Source organism: Centruroides sculpturatus, unplaced genomic scaffold (assembly GCF_000671375.1).
Source record: "Centruroides sculpturatus isolate CEXI.00-Female unplaced genomic scaffold, Cexi_2.0 scaffold69, whole genome shotgun sequence".
Classification (NCBI taxonomy): Eukaryota; Metazoa; Arthropoda; class Arachnida; order Scorpiones; family Buthidae; genus Centruroides; species Centruroides sculpturatus.
The window spans coordinates 910865-930949 of NW_019384304.1; the positions used below are offsets into that span (position 1 = coordinate 910865).

General features: G+C 28.6%; 1 protein-coding gene across 3 annotated transcripts in view; it reads left to right on the plus strand.

The window, feature by feature from the left end:
* The window catches only part of LOC111618299 (protein Jade-1-like), a 90374-nt gene that overhangs the window by 42566 nt on the left and 27723 nt on the right, over positions 1–20085 (plus strand). For all 3 annotated transcript variants that reach the window (XM_023359814.1, XM_023359803.1, XM_023359809.1), the window contains 7 exons: positions 834–914; positions 3023–3088; positions 5915–5994; positions 10223–10380; positions 12725–12760; positions 16015–16175; positions 18690–18748. In XM_023359814.1, the coding sequence (XP_023215582.1) occupies positions 863–914; positions 3023–3088; positions 5915–5994; positions 10223–10380; positions 12725–12760; positions 16015–16175; positions 18690–18748 (612 nt within the window). In that variant the 5' untranslated portion in view covers positions 834–862. The remainder of the gene's footprint in view (positions 1–833; positions 915–3022; positions 3089–5914; positions 5995–10222; positions 10381–12724; positions 12761–16014; positions 16176–18689; positions 18749–20085) is intronic.

Sequence of the window (20085 nt, forward strand, 5' to 3'; positions counted from 1 at the left end):
ACTCAGTAAAGTGACCGAATAAATTGTATAAATGTATAAAAACAGTATTTAATTGTTTTATTTCGTGTACTAATTTTCAATAATTTTTGGTGAAATTTTTGGTTTTGATAATATTCTGCATCCCTGGAAATATCTAGCATTTAAGAGATTTAAGATTTAATATTATTTATGGTGATTAATAATTTAGATTGTCTAAACCAATATACAAAATTTTTTTGTTTTTTTTTTAAATTTAATTCTAAATATATGTATATTTGGATACACTTTAGTGAATTCTTATAAAAAGAAATTCATTTTAATTCTTGATTCACAATTTCACTAAAATTACAGCATTTAAAAACAGTACTGATCAACAGTTGCAGATATTAAAAAAATCAATTGACTCAACAAGAATGTATCCATTTATTTTTGTGTATTAATAGTTATTATGATTTAAATACATTTCTATGAGAAAAGAATGAAAAACTAAATTTACAATAGATAGTTTGAAAGATTATACAGAAGCATATAAGTTATAGATGAATCAGATTAAGTAATAGTTTGTTGTTATAAGAAATTGTAGTTTTCCATAAAATTTTAGCCAATACTTTTTAAATAAATAGATAATTTTTGTTTATAATGTATATTTTATTTCGTTTCTACATTATTTGATATTTTGACTATTCAATGTATTTCCAATTATGCTTACATTAAATAAGTAAAATTATACTGTGTGTTTATATGTGTATATAATAATCTGAAACAAATGTTTGAGGGAAAAAAAATATTTCAAAATATTTTGAATTTAATAATAATTACAAAATATTTATTTGTGTATTGATGCTTTATTTCAGAGAGAATATTTTTATTGCTTAAGTAGAAAATGGCATCTACATCTGCTTCAAAAGGAAGAAATCAGTATTTTGATTCCAAAGGTATTATTTCCAATTTCTATTTTTGTTTTAAATAATTATGATAGAAATAACAATCATGTGATTACATAACCAAATGATTGCCTTAAATAATCATGCTATAAATTCACTATTTAATGATTGAATACTAAGTAATTTGTTTCTAGAGATAGATATTAGGTGTCATTTAAGGCAATTGTTTGGTTATTTATCTAAATATATTGGGCTTCATACTTATATATATACATATATATACTTTACCCAGAGGTATATATATATACCTCTGGGTAAAGCATTAGCTGGCTGAGTGCCATGATGGAGATGTACTTAGGCTGTGAGCATAGGAGTTGTCCCCAGCCAGTGCTGTGATTAACCACATAAGGTTATATCTAAATTTTTAAATACATCTGGAAGCGAAGGCTTGTTTGGGGTCTGGGTGGCACAAATGGCAAGTGCACCACATGGCAAATGGAGTTTGTGGGTTCAAGCCCCATCCCTGGCCAGTTCTTTTCTTCCAGGTGATTCTAAAATTATTTAATAAATTATTAAAACTATAATTATTAATTTAGATAAGAGATGTTGTTTAATGTGTACCTCTAGTAACAAATTACTTAGTATTCATTCAATAAATAGTGGATTTACAGTATAGCTGATTATTTAAGGAGTCATTTGGTTCTGTATCTATATATATTGAGCTTTGGGATGTTTGATACACTTAATCATGTGGTTGTTAACAAACACATTTTTTTCACTTATATCAAGTTGTTACTGATTAGTCAAATAAGCTTAATCAAAGAATTAGGATAATTTATTTTCTAATATTTAATATAACAAACTATAACTTACTTATTGAAAGTTTATTAAATTATGCTACGAGTTCTGGAATATATTCAGTTAACATATATATTATTTTTAAAATTAAAATAATTAAGTTCTAAATATCATCTACAGCAACAATATTTTTGAAAATTTGCCAGATATTTTTTAATCACTTAGCACAAAATAGTTCTAAATTAGGTTTTATAGTTATAGATTAATAACAGCTTTCTCTGTATTTTATTAAAAGTAAATATTCTTAGCTTTTGATATTGATGACTTTCTAATTCAAAAACAAATTACTAGATTAATGTTTTTCTTTATGAAAAATATTATACATCTGTGAGATAAGCAGGGGGTCAGGGGTTAATCCCTTCTGACCACTTGATCTGCACGGGCTGGTAAAACCCGATCTCGAGGTTGTTGGATGGCTAGGAGGGCAAATCAAGTGGGGAGTGCATCGGTAAATCAGCAGGGGTCCATGGACAAACAAAAGACAGGTTTTAACATAACCAATATATAAAATTTATTATAAACTAAATCTAGAATGTACAGATCTATAAATGGATAAATGCAGTTACAAACTGAAGCAAATAAATGTGGTTACAAACTGAAGTGAATAAATGTGGTTACGAATGTGAACAATAAATTTTTACGAAACGCATGCTCAACCTAATTTCCCTATTCTAATGCACTTTCTGTAGAGAGAGAGTTTACAAGTTTCAGCTCCCTTTTAAATACCTCTCAGGCATATTGGAGAGTCGATGTGGAGAGCTTCATTCATATGGACGGTTCGTTGTCACGGATGGGTTTCCAACTGGTGTCTTCTCCTCTTCTTGGTCCAGTCTGGGTTATGGAGGTCCAGGAGATGAAAATGCACACAACTATTGATTGACGTCCTGATTAATTGCTCCCCCGAGCTTCTGATGACTTTCTCTTTTATCCCCTTGTCGTGAGAAAAAGTATCACGTGTTCGTCCAATGTTGACGGTTACGGTACCAAGTTGACACTTATGAGCTAATTTTCCCATCAGATTGTTATGACTAATTGTAATCTCTGTTGTAATTCTTCCCAGGATTCTTTTGCTGTCAAATTTGTTTACAAATTCCTCGGGCAAATTCAAATTTCCGACACACGTGTAAAATTGCAGATCTCGCACAACTATATGTTGTTAATTTTAATAATTAGTAGTTTATATTGTATTACTATATCATTTTTTTTATTTGTTTATTTTAATAGTTATTAAAAACTATAAATTTTATAAGTTTATGTAATATAATATAAAATTTAATAAGATAGAAATCTCATTATTTTAGGTTCTACTGGAAAGAAACGGCGACATTGCCATAGTGGAAGTGAAGATAATGATGGAAAAGGAACACGTAAGTCATTTTTTGTAATAAAATATGTGAATATTGTTTGCAAAATAACAATTATAAGGAATTCTTGTATTTAATATAAGAATCTCTTATAATTGTCATTTAGTTGATCTTTGTTTTGATTTTGAAAACTTTGATGAATGTGTTTCAAATAGTTCAAAATAAACAATAATAAATTGACTCTCATAATCCACAATACAATACCAAACTTTTATTTGAAAAAAATGCTTTTACTTAAATTGTGTATCTAAGCAAAAATATTTTTTTCAAATAGAAGTTTAGAATTGTACTGTGGATTAAGTGAATCAACTTATTATTCTTTGTGTTGAATTGACTCTTATGACAAGAAAGAATTGAATTAAACATACTACTGTGACCAAAAAGTATCTGGAATGTTTCATTTAAATTGCATGCATGCTTTCATTATTTGGTATGACTTTCATCGATGTCTAAATCCATATGTTATTGTCTGTTTTTGTTTATAAATAAATGCTTGTCTTGTATTAAAGAATTTTTGTGCTAGTGATTTTTAAAATGCTATTTTAACGAAAATATAGTGCACTCTCACTAATCCAAATTGAACAGGATTGTTTGGATTAGCAAGTTATATGGAGAAAAGGAAGTCAACATGGAATGCAGATAAATTTGTATATGAGAGCAGTTTTTTTCCAACCTCCAATGATCCATAAAAAAAAAGACAAGTGTAAATAACAAAATGAATTTATTACTAAAAATTAGCTACAAACCTGGTTACTTTTCAACATAATCATCGTAAAGATTGAGGCATTTGTCATATCTATTGACAAGCTTTGCAATTTCCTCTTCGTAGAATGTTGCTGCCACTGAATTGATATGGCCTTAACGATGATGTTTTGAAGATCATTAGTCTCAAACTTCTGCCCTCCTAGCCACGTTTTTAGTTCAGGAAAGAGGTGGAAATCTTCACACATTGAAAAGTTCCAAGCTGGGTGGAAGTCTTCACCACCTTTAAACACCCAGTGTATGGCCTTGATTTAGCGCCAAGCGACTTCCACCTTTTTCCTGAACAGAAAATGTGGTTAGAAGGGCAGAGATTTGAGACTAATGACGATCTTTAAAACAATGTTGGGGCCCATCTCAAGTCATTGGCGGCAACATTCTATGACAAGGAAATGGAAAAGCTTGTCCACAGGTATGACAAATGCCTCAATCTTCACGGTGATTATGTCGAAAAGTAACCAGGTTTGTAGCTAACTTTTGGTAATAAATTCATTTTGTTATTTACACTTATTTTTTTTTTATGGACTATTGGTGGTTGAAGAAAAAACAGCCTACATAATTTAAAAATTATTTATGTTGTAATTGATATGTAAATGTTAAAATACATATTGATTTTACACAGTAGTTGGGACAGAACATTAGTAAAGTCTCTTTATGGCATATATGATTGTGTTTGTTTTTCAAATTTGATCAATTGATTTCGATTAAATTTTGTCATTTTCCATTAACTGTGATGAAGAATCTAAAAATGTAATAAAAAAGAGGTGCCCATGATTTTGTTTTTGAGATAGAGTGGGATCAAAATGACAATGTCCATGCACCTTGATGCAATTGAGCATGCCTAATGGAATTTAGGGGGGAAAATTTTTTAAAAAAGCATTGGATGTGCCTAAAAGAAAATGGGTGCCAAAAATGAGCAAAACACAAGCAATCTATTCTGATCAAATGTAAGGATCACCTGTCTGTGCACAGCAGATGTAAGGATCACCTTTTTCTTTCTGACAAGTATAAGGGTTGTCTCTCTGTGGCCAGTGAGTGTAAGGATTGCCTTCTCATGTGGCCAACAACTGTTTTTTTATGATCACACACACACACACTCCCACACACTCCCACAAACACATCTAAACACACATTTATGCCCTTATATACACATTAAAACACACAGAAGTGCTTGAGGTAGATGGAGAAAAATATAATTTATATGTACTAATTAGGGTTTCTCATTTCCCGGGAAATTTGCCTTCAGCAGGATTACGGGAAAAATAATTTTCTTTCCTGGGATCCCGGGAAATTCCGGGATGAGATAGTAAAATAGAATTTTATATGAATAAAAAAGATCATACAGGAAAATCATAAATTTGAATAATTTAATTTATTTTCTAGTAAGTAACTAAAAGTGTAGGGCCAATCTCACCCATACAGACACGTTAGGCTCAATTAATTTATGTTCTCCTACATTATAAGATGAAAGTAAAATAAAGCGTTTCATTGGGAGTTTTAATGATTACGAAAAAAAAAAAAAATACTATTTTATTTCTAAAGGTGAAATACAAAATGAACTAAAGTGCGATGAGTGATATTTACTTTCAGCAAGTCTCCACTGTTCAATGATGCACAAACACAATACATAGATATTACATGAACTAACAAGTAGAGATTTATAAAACATAGGTAATAATATGCAGCAAGAAACCTCAAAATTTCTCTCTTAGAGTATTCAAGATGCAACTTTTCGTATAATAAATAATAGAAAGGAAACCTGACATGATAAATTATTATTGAAATGCGAGAAATTTTATTTTTCCGGGATTTTTCTCGTAGGGAATAAATTCCCGGAATTCCGGGAAAGAAACCCTAGTACTAATACTAATTAAAAAATTTTTAATTGCAAAAATGCACTGCCTTAATTCTGTTATGATATGACAAAGTTGCAAGGTATCCTTAGTAATTCATTTATTTACTTACAATGATGATAGTAAATAGTAAAGTTTTTAATATTTTGTGATTGTAAGATATTAATGAATTTTGTATGAACTTATTCCAATAACAGTGATCTTGTTTTACTTTTAGCTTTGTCCAAGAAATATTGTGGTGATCTTCCACTGTCTAAAATCTACAATAGCTCTTTCAAGAGCAATAAACCAGCGGAGGTATGTAAGATTATAATTAAATTTTATATATTAATTTTGAATATGCAAATTATTTTATATTATATTATGTTTTAAAATTTTACTAAGGTTAATTATTTTTTTTATCCTAAGCCAAACATACAATTATTGCTAGGTTTTATGGTCTACTACAAGGTTATAAATTAGTTAATTCTTTACAAAATTTGCCTGGGTGGTAGGTTGTGCTAGAATTAATTTTGATTTATTAAAATATTTAAGAGATATGTACAATAGATTTGATGATATCAGTCTATTCCAGAGACACACTCACACTGTGTTCTGAAATTATCATAATGTGACATAATGTGAATACATTATTTTTTTGGTAATTTGTTCCAAGATATCAGAAGGTGATAATTGCCACAGAAGTAAACTATTCTTTCTCTGCAAAATAATTTTTACATTCAAAAAATATTAGTTTCATATAGAATATAACATAAATATTAAAACATGATAAACATTTTGAAAAAGTCTGATATTTAATGTTTGGTTTAAGAATTTTAAACTAAATTGATTTGTATAATTGTTTGTGTTTTATCTTTTTAAATTAATGTCTTAATATGAGAATATTTCTATTTTACTTTTTTATTCAAAAATTTGTTAGAATAATGAAAATAATAGTTGTATATTTTTAAATATCTGTATATATATCAAACAGTCTTTTATCAGTATATAACTTAACAGTCTATATAGAAGAAATTATATTAATAAAATAATATAGATTGATACATTCTTTGATTATAACATAGCTAATTAAATACAGTGGGCGATCAGTTAATGAACAAATTGGATAACGAACACTTTCACAAAAGATTTTTATGTTCGGACAATGAACACATGATTGGATAATGAACACCTCACAGAACAAACATAAGAAGTGATGTAAAATAATGAATACTGATTGCTCTTCCCTTGTCTTCAGACAACAATTCGAAACATTTTAGAGCATGGGAGATGTCAATATTAATGCTGAACCCGATATATACTGATCGGATAGTATTCCTTCGAACTTTGAAACTCTCCCTTGTAATTCCAGTCTTTTATTTTTCTGACAGAAAATTTTTCTAGTATTTGCGAGACTGTCGGGTGGGCAGTCATTAAGTTTTGTGTTGGTTTTTATTTTTGAAAGGTGAGAGTATAATAGCAAAGGTAGACAGTGGGCAGATGTCTGTTGTTGCTTGGCAGTATGGCTTGAATAGGTCTACAGTAGGCTGTAGTTAAATCTTATCTAAGAAAGATACTGTATTATCAAGAAGACTCAAGCAGCTTAAGGAGTAACAAAAATCACATCTGAGAAATAAAGAACATTGGAGAGCTCATAATGGAACCTGAAATGGATCTGACGACAGAAGAATGCGAAGAACTCTTGAATGAAGTTCACCAAGAAACTCTGCAAGATATGTTTTCTTCTGAAAGAGAGAATTAAATTAATGTCGATATCTGCTATTGAACATTTTTTTTTTTTTTTTTGAAGAAGTGGGATGATGTCAGAATGACAGTGTTAGAATGACATTCAAACCAGGTTGAGGTTAATAGTCGTAGGGATCTGTACAATTACAATGCTATTAATTACTTCTGAAAAATCTTGAAGGAGAGAGAAAAGCAATTGACATTAGACAGATTCTTTAACCCCCACAAATGAAAAAAAAACATGACTAATAATAATGCAAGACTGTATATATATGTATTTTTATTATTACATATAAATAAACAGTAAGAAAGTATATATTTTTTATGTTTTGGGTCCAGAATGAATTAATCAAATTCCCATAAAAACCTATAGTAAATTGATAATCGGTTAACAAACAATTCATATAGCGAACATAGTCTTGGAACGGATTGTGTTCGTTAATCGATCACCCACTGTACACAGATATTATGTAATTTGCATTAAAGATAGATAATTAAGTTGCTATTTTGTATTAAATTTAATAGTTAGAAGTCAATGAATTAATTTGGAATATTCTGGAAGAAAAGATTGATCTGGAACAGGACATGAATCTACTTTTTCTTACCATGCAGATGCATTGCTGATTATATTTTTTGAATTTCCATTCAATCTTTGCTTTCATATCAATTAATTTAGAAGGTTTAACAATACAGATCATCCCATAATGACTGGGCATTGTGACTTGTGTGTTTTTATTGCTTCAAATGGAATGGCAAGTGACTTACATATGAGTATCTTTGTGTTCAAGTTATAGCTGAATATTAAATTTGGTTTTATCATTTGATTATAAATGGTCTTTTTTAATATTTCATTTATGAAATATTGAATTCTTGAGACTTTCAGTGAACAAATAATTATTATTATTTATATAGTTGGACTGCTATAATGTTTTCTCTTCTCAACCAGTTTTTTGTAGAATGTTGGAAATACACTTTTTTTGTATTTAGTACTAGTGAATTTTCCATTTAATGAATTTTCTTTATAATAAATTCTTTGTATTTCCATAAAAAATCTGTTATACTGTGTAGAAGTTAGTGTTTCATGTGTGTGCATGTAATATTGACAAATCATAAATCTTCAAAAATTTAACTACACTTAGTGATGATAATAATAATAGTAATTGAATACAGCAATAGATTACAATTTGCTGTCAGATTATTTTTCTTAATATTTAAAACAAAAATTTAATACATTTTTATAGTTTATTTTAATTATTTTGCACTACATATTATAAAAATATTAATAAAAACATATTTTCACAAAATAAAAGACTATACATTAAAATAAGGTTAATTATTTTTTTTATCCTAAGCCAAACAGTTGACCTTTATTTAAGGGCTTCTTATCTGCTTCAATATGCGAAAGTTACAAATCTTTACTCTAGTGATGGCATAATTAAAAGTAGTAGTAAATAAAAGCATAATGTATACAGTAGAGCATCGCTTATCTGAATCAATTGGGGACTGGGGTTGTTTGGATAACTTATTTTTCGGATAACTGATTATGCACGAAAAAGTACATTAACATATCCCATGTTGAAATTTTTCTCCTTTGTGTGTCACTTTGTGTTGAATTTTCGTCGATGTTAAGCCTAATGTAAACTTTTTAAAATAATAATCGTGGCTATTGTATTGTTAAAAATTATTTCTTTATTTTGTACAAACAAAATAAATATATTGAAAAATATAAAAACAAAAAAAATTATACTTTAGAAGTTAATCTAGTACCGTGTTTCCCCGAAAATAAGACATCCTCTGAAAATAAGACCTATAGGTTTTGCTGAATTGCGAAATATAAGGCCTCCCCCCGAAAGTAAGACCTAGCAAAGTTTTTTTTACTTGTAACGGTCATCGACAGATGGTTGAAAGTGGCCATTGGCTTTTTGAAAGTACAGCCGCTGATTGGTCAGCAGACAATCACACCACATGGCATGATTTGCATAAAACTATGGCTTGGGAATCACAGATTTGCATAATGTTACAGCTGGTGATGGCTAATTGGTCGGCCAGGAATCATGCCACATGACATTTGCATAGTGCTACGGTTCAGTGAGCACTAATTGGTCATCGAGCCCGATATTGACGCTATAAAAAAGCGACAGTTTGACACGACCGGATATACGTCACTCTCGTCTAAGTTTGACTTGGGAAGTTTTTTGTTCAATAATAAATGTGAATTCTTCTTCATGGAAAAAATAAGACATTCCCTGAAAATAAGACCTAGCGCATCTTTCAGAGCAAAAATTAATATAAGACGCTGTCTTATTTTCGGGGAAACACGGTATCAAAAATGTTCGATTCAGCATGACACACAGTCCTGAGAAAAACACCACACAAAAGTGCCAGTGGTGCCAGCTAAAAAACACACATCAACAAAAAATTATTGGAGTAGCCCAAGATATAGCCAAAGATTGCAGCGCCACAGCACTAGTGAAAATTTAAATTTGCCGACTGGAATTCTTTTGGATAACCAACTTTCGGATAAACGACGCTCTACTGTATTTGATAAAATGGCCAGAACAGTAAATATAAATTCATGAAATAAAAGACTATACAATAAAAGAATCATCTTGCTGTCGTTTTCTCACACCTATGTTTTATTTGTATTGTTATCATTTAATTTTCAACACAGTTAATTTGTCAATAAAGTATTCATTTTTTAATAAATATTTTTAATAAACAATTTTATGTTTACTATTCAAGAATTATATCATTTCTTGCTATCATTGTTTATAAATTACTAATGATGATTTAATTTCAGTTATTTCGTAAGGATCTTATTAGTGCAATGAAATTGCCTGATACAGAACAACTTAATCCTGAAGAGTATTGGATAATTACGGATTCATGGAAACAAGAATGGGAGAAAGGTGTACAAGTTCCAGTTAATCCTGATGCTCTGGCTGAACCAACTGTCAGGTAAGTATTTCATACTGACCAAAAAAGTTTTTTCTCTCTACAAATTATTTGATGTATAATTTACAATATTAATTGCTCAGCACCCATTATTTTTTTTATATAAGTTTAATTAAACTTAAAAAGAACATTATAATTGTGTTAGTTCCGAAGTTAAAGCTTCGTAGTTTATCGTCCTTTGTCTCATGTTCATGCAAAACCTGAAACCACTGTCTCAGTTTGTTTACAACTGGGTGACCTTGAGAACAGCTGGTGTCATCTTTCCCAGGATGTTTACCTATATGCCTGAGGGTAAGAATGATCTAAAGTGGGTGAATACTAGCTGGCCATATACTTCTAAATATTTTGCAAAAATTCTAACTTTTATTAGATTTTCATTCCCCTATTCAATTAAATTATATATTAAAAAATCTATTAATTAAAAAAAAATAAAAAACTAATGAATGTCATTTTTGACATCAGAAAATAGCTTTAAAAAACTTTATCAGTCAAATCTGTGCATTAGAACTTTAGAACAATGAAATTAATTTCATAAAAAATTCTCATTAAAAAACAATTAAGCATTAATTGCATGTCATTAAAGGTTTATTAAAATTGCTATAAAATTTTTTCACACAGGTAAAAACTTCTGAAAAAATTTGTGGACCTAAAAAACATCCAAAAACATAAAAAAAAAAGAAAAACATTTTTTGATCCACAAAAGTGCTGAATTTTTTTGTAATGCTGTGTAATCGTGACAAGTCATCTCATCTCACATGCAAAACCTATGTATTGCAATGAGCAACTACACATGTGTAAGATGAGTTGCCAGATATTTTCAATCATCAGTTGTCAAAAGCACTTCACAAATAGCCAATAATCACCAAATGCCACGTTTTTGTTTTGAAAACTGATCTGTCTAACTGATAAGAGAGAAAATTAAGTGCATGTTTTGATCACATTTTATTTCTCTGTGATATACTGATGATAATAATTTTAAAGCATTTATGAAAATTGTTAAAATGATCAACAAAATAGCATATGATTAACTCTAGTACATAGCACAGTGAGATTTACATAAATAATGTTATTCCTGATGCTGTTCTTTTCCTATTGGTTTTTATTTTGGAACTGTATCCTAAAACCTTGATGGATGTTGACTGTTTTTGTGGGTAAGACACTCATATGGGCCATGGTTTATATACAAGAGCAACCTATTCATGAAAAAAGGCAACATTCTTTTCTTTTTTCACTTTTGCAGTTTATACATGAGGGTAGCCTAAGGCCAATGTTTTAGAGTAATAATAATATAATATCTTACATATTGGCAAAATATATTTTTATGAAAATTTTAATTCTAGTAATACAAATAAAGATTTCCTGCCACTTTCTATATATACATATTTTTTAATTTGCTGCATCAAAAAAGCATTTGTATATGTTGCAGTAATTGAAGAAGGAAATAAAAATCTGAAATTTGCTTTGAAAGTAAACTATAGCTATATAAATGCAGTACACCAGTAGGTTTTCTGTATTTATATAATAAAAAGTCTGCCATAATGATTTAATTTCTAAATTATTGTCTATAAACTATAGCTAATTTCATTTTTGATAGGTTGAACATTTATCTGGAATTAAGATGAAACACTTTTCCTAAACTGTTGTAGCAATTGATACAAACGTAATAAAACATACTATTATACATACATATGCTATTAATTTAGATTAATTATATAAATTCAATATATTAATTTGTGTGATAAAATGTAGTCATCAAAATCTATTTAAAAAAAAATAAGTATAGATGAATTCAGTAATAGTAATCTGTAAAAGTGATGAGCAGCCTTTTCTAGATGAGGGCCAAATGGGAACTTTGTAAGCTTCCAGTGGGCTGCATACATTTTTATAGAGTTGCAGGCTTTAAGTTTGCTATCAACATATTCGACAACAACCAGTGCATTATCTTTTTCACTAGTCCAGTTTAATTTCTTTGTCATGAATATCAGCTTAATTATGGTTGCATAATGACATGAAATATAAAACAAGAAATAAAATTACATTTCCAAAGTCCCAGGGGCCACATATTAAGACCTCACACACTATAGACCAGGGCAGGCATATTTGGTGGCCAGGATTTCTCCTGACTAATCTATACTAATGAAATAAACTTTCAAACATTATGTGAAGTACTAAAGAGTAATAAGAGTTTTAGCATTTCATATTGTTAGTATTATTTCCATTTTACTATTGTAATAATTTTTAATAAACAGTAATAAATATTTGATAGCAGAAAAATGTTAATTTCTTTCTTTAATAATACTAAATAGTATATAAATTAATAAAATATTTTTATTGATTGTTTTTTTAGGATAATAAATGAAAAGAAAAAGTCTGATTTTAGATTGTAAGTACTGTTTTATTTATTTATAGTTTCTCAGTTATATTGATTTAAAAACAAATGTAAATACTGCTAATATAAATTTAAAGTTTATGTTAAATTTCAACAATTTAAATAAATGCCAAAGTTTTGAAATTTATAGAATAATTCAATACTAATAAAACATTTTATTGTTGTTTTGATTTATAGCCTATTTGTACTGACTTTAAGAAAAATAAAATGTTAATTTACTTTTTAATATTAATTTTGATTTTTAAATATTGACATTAATTATCTGTCCCTTTTACGGGTAAAATATAGAGTAATTCAAATTAAACTACAGTGGAATCTCTGTATACGACCTTAATCCGTTCCTGGTGTTTGGACTTATATCAAATAGGACATATACCAAACCAATCTTTCTCATAAGAAGTAATGAAAAATGATTAATCCGTTCTCATGTAAAAAAAATGGCTGGCTTTATACACCTCGGTTTCCTGGCTAGTTCCTGCTTGATTTTTCATGAGATCAGCATGTATCTTTTTAGCTTTCTTGCAAATAATAGCTTTTGATACGCTGTCGCCAGAACACTGTTTTTCAGTTATGCAAAGCAAAAGCAATTTCTCAACATGATCTAATGTCTTCAATCTCTGTTTAGAAATTGATTTAACCCCTTTCGCAACGTTAGCAAATTTAATAATGTCTTTATTTTTCACAATTGTTGATATCGTTGTTCTCGGAATATGGTATGCAACAGTTAAATCTCGAACACGCATGCCATCTTCATATTTCTCAACAATCTTTTTTTTCATTTCCATTGTGATTCTAGTCATTTTTTATTTTTCTGATGCCTTTTTGCAATTCATGGTTAATAAAAATAATAAAATTTTACTTACAAATTAAAATCAGAAGAAATTTAATAAAGTAATAAACCGTGGCACCGCGAACGTCTAGTCTGGTCTAATACACCTATAGTGCAACTTGTTCATAGATGGCACGTATAATTGAATTACGTTGTATACTGAACAAAAGTCGTATACCAAGCAAAATTTGTTTCATCCAAACAGGACGTATTCTGAATTGGACGTATTCTAAAGCAGACGTATACTGAGGTGCCACTGTAATTCTATTTGTAGCAATTTAAAGAGAGGACCAATAGATGAAATGTTATCATATTTGGTATGTTTATTTTTCAGATCATGGAAAAGACTTTAACAGTTAAAAAATACTTAAGTATTTGAAGACAAAGTCTGCCCAAATAGAGACCACCATTTATTAATTTCATGTTCCAGACTGTACAGTCTTGGTGACTGACCTTCGTTTTAAGGCTACTAGCATTTTGGCGGCTAGTAGCCTAAAAAGGTTACTAGCCGCCAAAAGGAAGGTCGGTCACTGAGATTATACAGTCTGGAACATGAAATTAATAAATGGTGATCCCTATTTGGGTGGACTTTGTCTTCAAATACTTAACTACAATAAGATGCATACAACGAAAAAACTACAAATTAAAAAATAGTTCAAGTATTCACTGATAGAAAAAATATGATATTGCAAATGGTTTCCATATTTTCTCTTTAGTAACTGTGCAAATACCATACCTTTTTCTATAGTATAATGGTTTATGCACTATGAATACCTGGAAGAAAAAAAGGTGTAAGACTGGTTGTACTAGTTTTATGAGTGCAATGGTTTCATTTTGCCTGAATCTATTATTCTTATAAAAAAGATTCAGGCAAAATGATTTGAGGCAAAGATAGTTATTTTATGAGAATGGTGAAAACACTGCTACTGTACTTCACAAGTATTGGTACCACAAGACATTGTGGGAAGGTTCACCAAAATGTACAGTGCAATGCATAATTTGTTAGTTTGAGCTTCTTGGAGCCTGTGTCAGCTCATTATGCTATCTGTCCATTTTTATGAATGTACTGTATTAATGTATGGAATGAACACAATAAAATCCATCAATTGCCATCAATCTTCTTATACCATTTAGTATGGTTCATTTCCCAATTAAATAATCTTCCAATTTACTCTGCTTTTCCTGTCTTTGACATTATATATTTTCCTTATCAGTTAATATTTGCATTTTTTTTATTGTCAAAATTTCTTCCATTTGGTTTGGAAAGTATACATACAAAGTATGGTGGCTGTGGTGGTATTTCACCCACAGGTTTTCTCTGTAAATTATTCTGAATAGGAATGCTTTAATTTGAATCATCCTTTATATACAGACATATTTATTTTTATTTATTCATTCTCTATTTTATTGAGAGTGTATAATGTTTCAAATAAATTTGGAATAACTTTATTCTTTTTTTCTTTATTGTTCTTATAATAGATTTTTTAATTAAATATCTATTAATATTATATTAACATTGAAAGAATATTTAAAAATGTCAGGCTAAAATTGTAATATATGCAGTAGTTTGTTTATTTTCAGCTATAAAAGTCTAATCTGTATTGTTTAATTTTCTCATTGAAAAGGTTTTTCTGAAAATTATTTTCATTCATTCTCTTTTGTCTTAAGAAATGAGTTTTTGTAAGTTGTAATTTTAATGACAGATTTTGTGTTGAACGTTAATCTTAAAAATTATTGTTCTGTTTATTAAAATGTTTCTATTATAAATGAATGTATGAAGTTTATTAAAACCGGGCTCTGTTTTTATTGATTGACAAGAAACAGTTTATTATTATTATTATTATTATTATTATTTATATAGTTGGACTGCTATAATGTTTTCTCTTCTCAACCAGTTTTTTGTAGAATGTTGGAAATACACTTTTTTTGTATTTAGTACTAGTGAATTTTCCATTTAATGAATTTTCTTTATAATAAATTCTTTGTATTTCCATAAAAAATCTGTTATACTGTGTAGAAGTTAGTGTTTCATGTGTGTGCATGTAATATTGACAAATCATAAATCTTCAAAAATTTAACTACACTTAGTGATGATAATAATAATAGTAATTGAATACAGCAATAGATTACAATTTGCTGTCAGATTATTTTTCTTAATATTTAAAACAAAAATTTAATACATTTTTATAGTTTATTTTAATTATTTTGCACTACATATTATAAAAATATTAATAAAAACATATTTTCACAAAATAAAAGACTATACATTAAAAATGTCTTCTTTTAGTTGTTTTCTTACACCTTGGGAAATAAGTCTTATAATGGAGTTGACCTTTATTTAAGGGCTTCTTATCTGCTTCAATATGCGAAAGTTACAAATCTTTACTCTAGTNAACATATTTTATATATTTTTTGATAGACCAAAGAAATTCATTAAATGTACTCAGGACAAAAATTTTATACCAGATATTCATGTTTTAAGCAATGCTACTTTTCTTGTTGACAAAGTTTGCTCCTATGATTTGGATGTTGTTGACATTGAGTGGTTGAACATAATGAATGAAGAATTAAAAATTATTGGTAAGTAAATTAAGTCATATATTTTAAGATTTTAATGCAGTTATTCTCTGTGTTATGTGATTTTTCACTTACATAAATTCATAATTTTATAACATCTCTAATAATGATTTTTAGTTATGAAAGCAGTTACATCAAATATATACTAGATAGTGTTCATTTGGCAAACCATTCATTTATACACACACAAAAAGTTTTGCATCATTTAATTTTGGAAGGCAGTGAAAAGATGCTTTAAAAATGACATTATGTTTTAAAAGTAGAGCCTCAGGTAATGACAATTAACAGACTTTATTGCCACAAAAACAAAAGCTTGTAAAAATGAGACATTATATCAAAATGGTACATTTAGACTAGTGCCTACAGTGTTTGATCTCAGTACTCTGTCACATCACCCTTGATGTTTATCAATGCTGACATTTCTCATGGCATTCTGTCAGTCAGTTCATATAACTAGTGTCAGATCCATTCTCTACCATTCAGCAATGGCAGTTTCCTGGGTTCTTGAAGTATATGTGATTACACTTCAAGAAAGTACTGTGTTACTTTGTTCTTATTGCTTTCAATAAATTTCATTTTATTGCTTGTTCTTGAATCAGAAGCCTATCTAATTCTGCCCTAATATTATCAAAGATGTGTCCATATGTCATGTGACATGATCTTCATTTTTCTGAAAATTTTTAAAGTCATTCTTCAAATATAGTTTGTCATTCTGTGGAGATGATTTTAGTTATTTGTCTACAAGTGGAATCTTAATTTTCTGTTTTATTCAGGTTAATTTGCATTCTTTCACTTCTGAGCCTTGCATTTGAATAAGCCATACCTGCTAATCCCATTAAATAAACAAACTTTTTCAACTGCAAGTAGGCCATAATATTGATAATGGAAGTAGGGCAAGGGATATATATTTTTACAAGCTTTCCCCAAAATCTCTACTGCCTTTTTTTGGGAAAGATAAAAAGGATTTCAAACTTTTAAATTTGAATCTTTAGCTCACATTCATTGAAGTTTCACAAATGAATACCTTTTGCTTTGCAACGAAAATTTCTCATTTTTTAAATTCTCAATAGTTTTTAATAAATACAAAATTTACAATAGTTTTAATCCAATTGGATTAAAACTGTTGTAAATTTTATATTTATTAATTTAGAATGTTACATTTAAATCTCAAGAAATTGTGTACATATAAGTTAGATCATTTCTTCTGAATAAATTAGTCAAATTTCTGCTTATGGAGCATGAGGCAGAAAATATTTCATTATATCAAGTTTGGTTTAATCAAAAATATGAGTAAAATGGCAAAAATTAATACTGTTTACTCATAAAAGTATGTATGACAAGAGTTAGATGCACGGCATTAAAACAGATTGAAAAATTATTTATTCTAATGCATACCACAAATCATTTCCTACTGAAAAAACAGTTTTGAAGTATTTCAGCACATTGAAACATTCTTATAGCAGCACAACATAAGTGTCAAAATGAGCCAAAACAGAAATCGATCACATTTCTAGATACACTGAGACTAGCCATAGTATAGTTCTTGATATAAGTTGGAAATGAAACATTACTCTCAACTTTTGCAATAAATCTGTAATTAGTTAATATCTTAATAAGAGTTTTACCCATACCTCATTTGTACTGGGCTATAAACAAATATATATGACTACTTTATACTTTAGACCAGTGACATAACCATAGAATGAGGAAAACTAGTTTAATTCAGTCATCCTCAAACATCTTCATTACAATTGTATATAAAAAATAAATTTAATAAAATTTGGTTATAATTTTATTGAACATGTAATTTTATTCGTAATTGACTTGATTGCATATCTATATGTCAAACATTATTTTGATGTACCACATGTTTTATGATTTGATAATTTTCAAATTCCTTGTATCACCTATTGTTGCATGCTTATCCCATCACACCTAAAAAAAAGTGGCATAATAGATGTTAGTAAAATTTGCTTGCAGATAAAAGTAAAGTAAGTGCAGATTTCAATCTACAAATTTTAGTATATATTAGTGTATTTTTAACATGCATAATGCATATTTCAGGCATTCTAATGTACATATATCTGGCATTTTTGTATTCATAAGTAAGCACATATATTTTAATTTTAAATTCATATAAACTGATCCTTATTTATGAAACTTTACAGGTTTTGAATGCCCTACTCTTCACTCTATTTTTCCCATAAACTATCTTTTCTTTATTGCATGGAATTCCAAAATGTGACAGTTTTTAGGATTATTTATCATGTTATAAGAGAAATGACCTTTTTTTTTTATTTTGAATAAAATGAATTCTTTTAATCAAATTAGTTTACATTTATTTTAAATTCAAATTTTGTTATATATATTTTCCTGTTTTCTAAAGGTTGATTTAATATAATAATTAACAAGATAATCTTTTAACAGAAAATTAACATAATTAGATGTTAATTTTCCAATGAAATGAGCCAACAAATTTTTTATTTTGATTTTATTTAATATAATATATATTTTTAGGCCTTTCTCCATTAGAAGAATTAACTATGGAAGTAATTATAGAAGAAATTGAAACTCAGGTATGGGATTTTCTTTCTAAACTAAAATTTTGATTGAAGTATATATATTTTTTAAATTAGGTTAAAATTAATGATTATTTGTCTGAAAAATTTTTTAAACATTATTCATAAAACTACTGTGAATCAAATGATATTCACTGCTATTACACAGAAAAACATCTCTTTCCAATTACTTTATAACTAGAAGGAGGAATTTATTTGGAGGAAAAAAGAATAATTTGTTAGATTTTATAGGTTATAGGTTTATATGTAAGAGGTTATAGAGTTTATATATAAAAACTCTATAACCTCTTAAATCTAACAATGATTTTTATATATATATACACACAAACAGCTCAGCATTATGAAATTACATTCAGAATTGTAATTCCTGTCTTAATTACACAGATCTGTAAATTGATGGCAATTTTTAAGCTAGTCTGTGTGCTTTTTTTTTTTTTTTCATAAATTTTGCTATGCAATTTAGAAATGTTATGTATATTTTTCATCATTTCAAAGTTTTTCACAGAATGAAGCAAATTTATACTAGTATATGTTTACTTCCATATATCAGAATGTTTAGTACAAATAAGAACAAAATGTGCTGAAAAATACAGGCTAATGTTAAAACAAAACTTCAAGGAAGTCATGTCTGTCTTAGTTGAAGAGTGTCATACTGTCTTGGAACCTCGGTAGTGGTTCCAAGATAGTATGTCTTGTTTCCTGTAGTGGAACCTCGGTATACAACCTTAATCCATTCCTGGTGTTTGGACTTATACCGAATAGGACGTATACCAAACCAACCTTTTCCATAAGAAGTAATGTAAAAATGATTAATCCATTCTCATGTAAAAAAAAATGGCTGGCTTTAAACACCTCGCTTTCCTCGCTAGTTTCTGCTTGATTTTTCATGAAATCAGCACGTATCCTTTTAACTTTCTCGCAAATAATTTCTTCCGATATGCTGTCTTTGGCACACTGTTTTTCAGTTATCCAAAGCAAAAACAATTTCTCGACATGATCTAATGTCTTCGATCTCTGTTTAGAAATTGATTTAACCCCTTTCGCAACGTTAGCAAATTTAATAATGTCTTTATTTTTCACGATTGTTGATATCGTCATTCTCGGAATATGGAATGCAACAGTTAAATCTCGAACACGCATGCCACCTTCATATTTCTCAACAATCTCTTTTTTCAGTTCCGTTGTGATTCTAGTCATTTTTTTTATTTTTCTGTTGCCCTTTTGCAATTCATGATTAATAAAAATAATAAATTGTTACTTACAAATTAAAATCAGAAGAAATTTAACAATGTTATAAACCGTGGCACCGCGAACGTCTAGTCTGGTCTAGTACA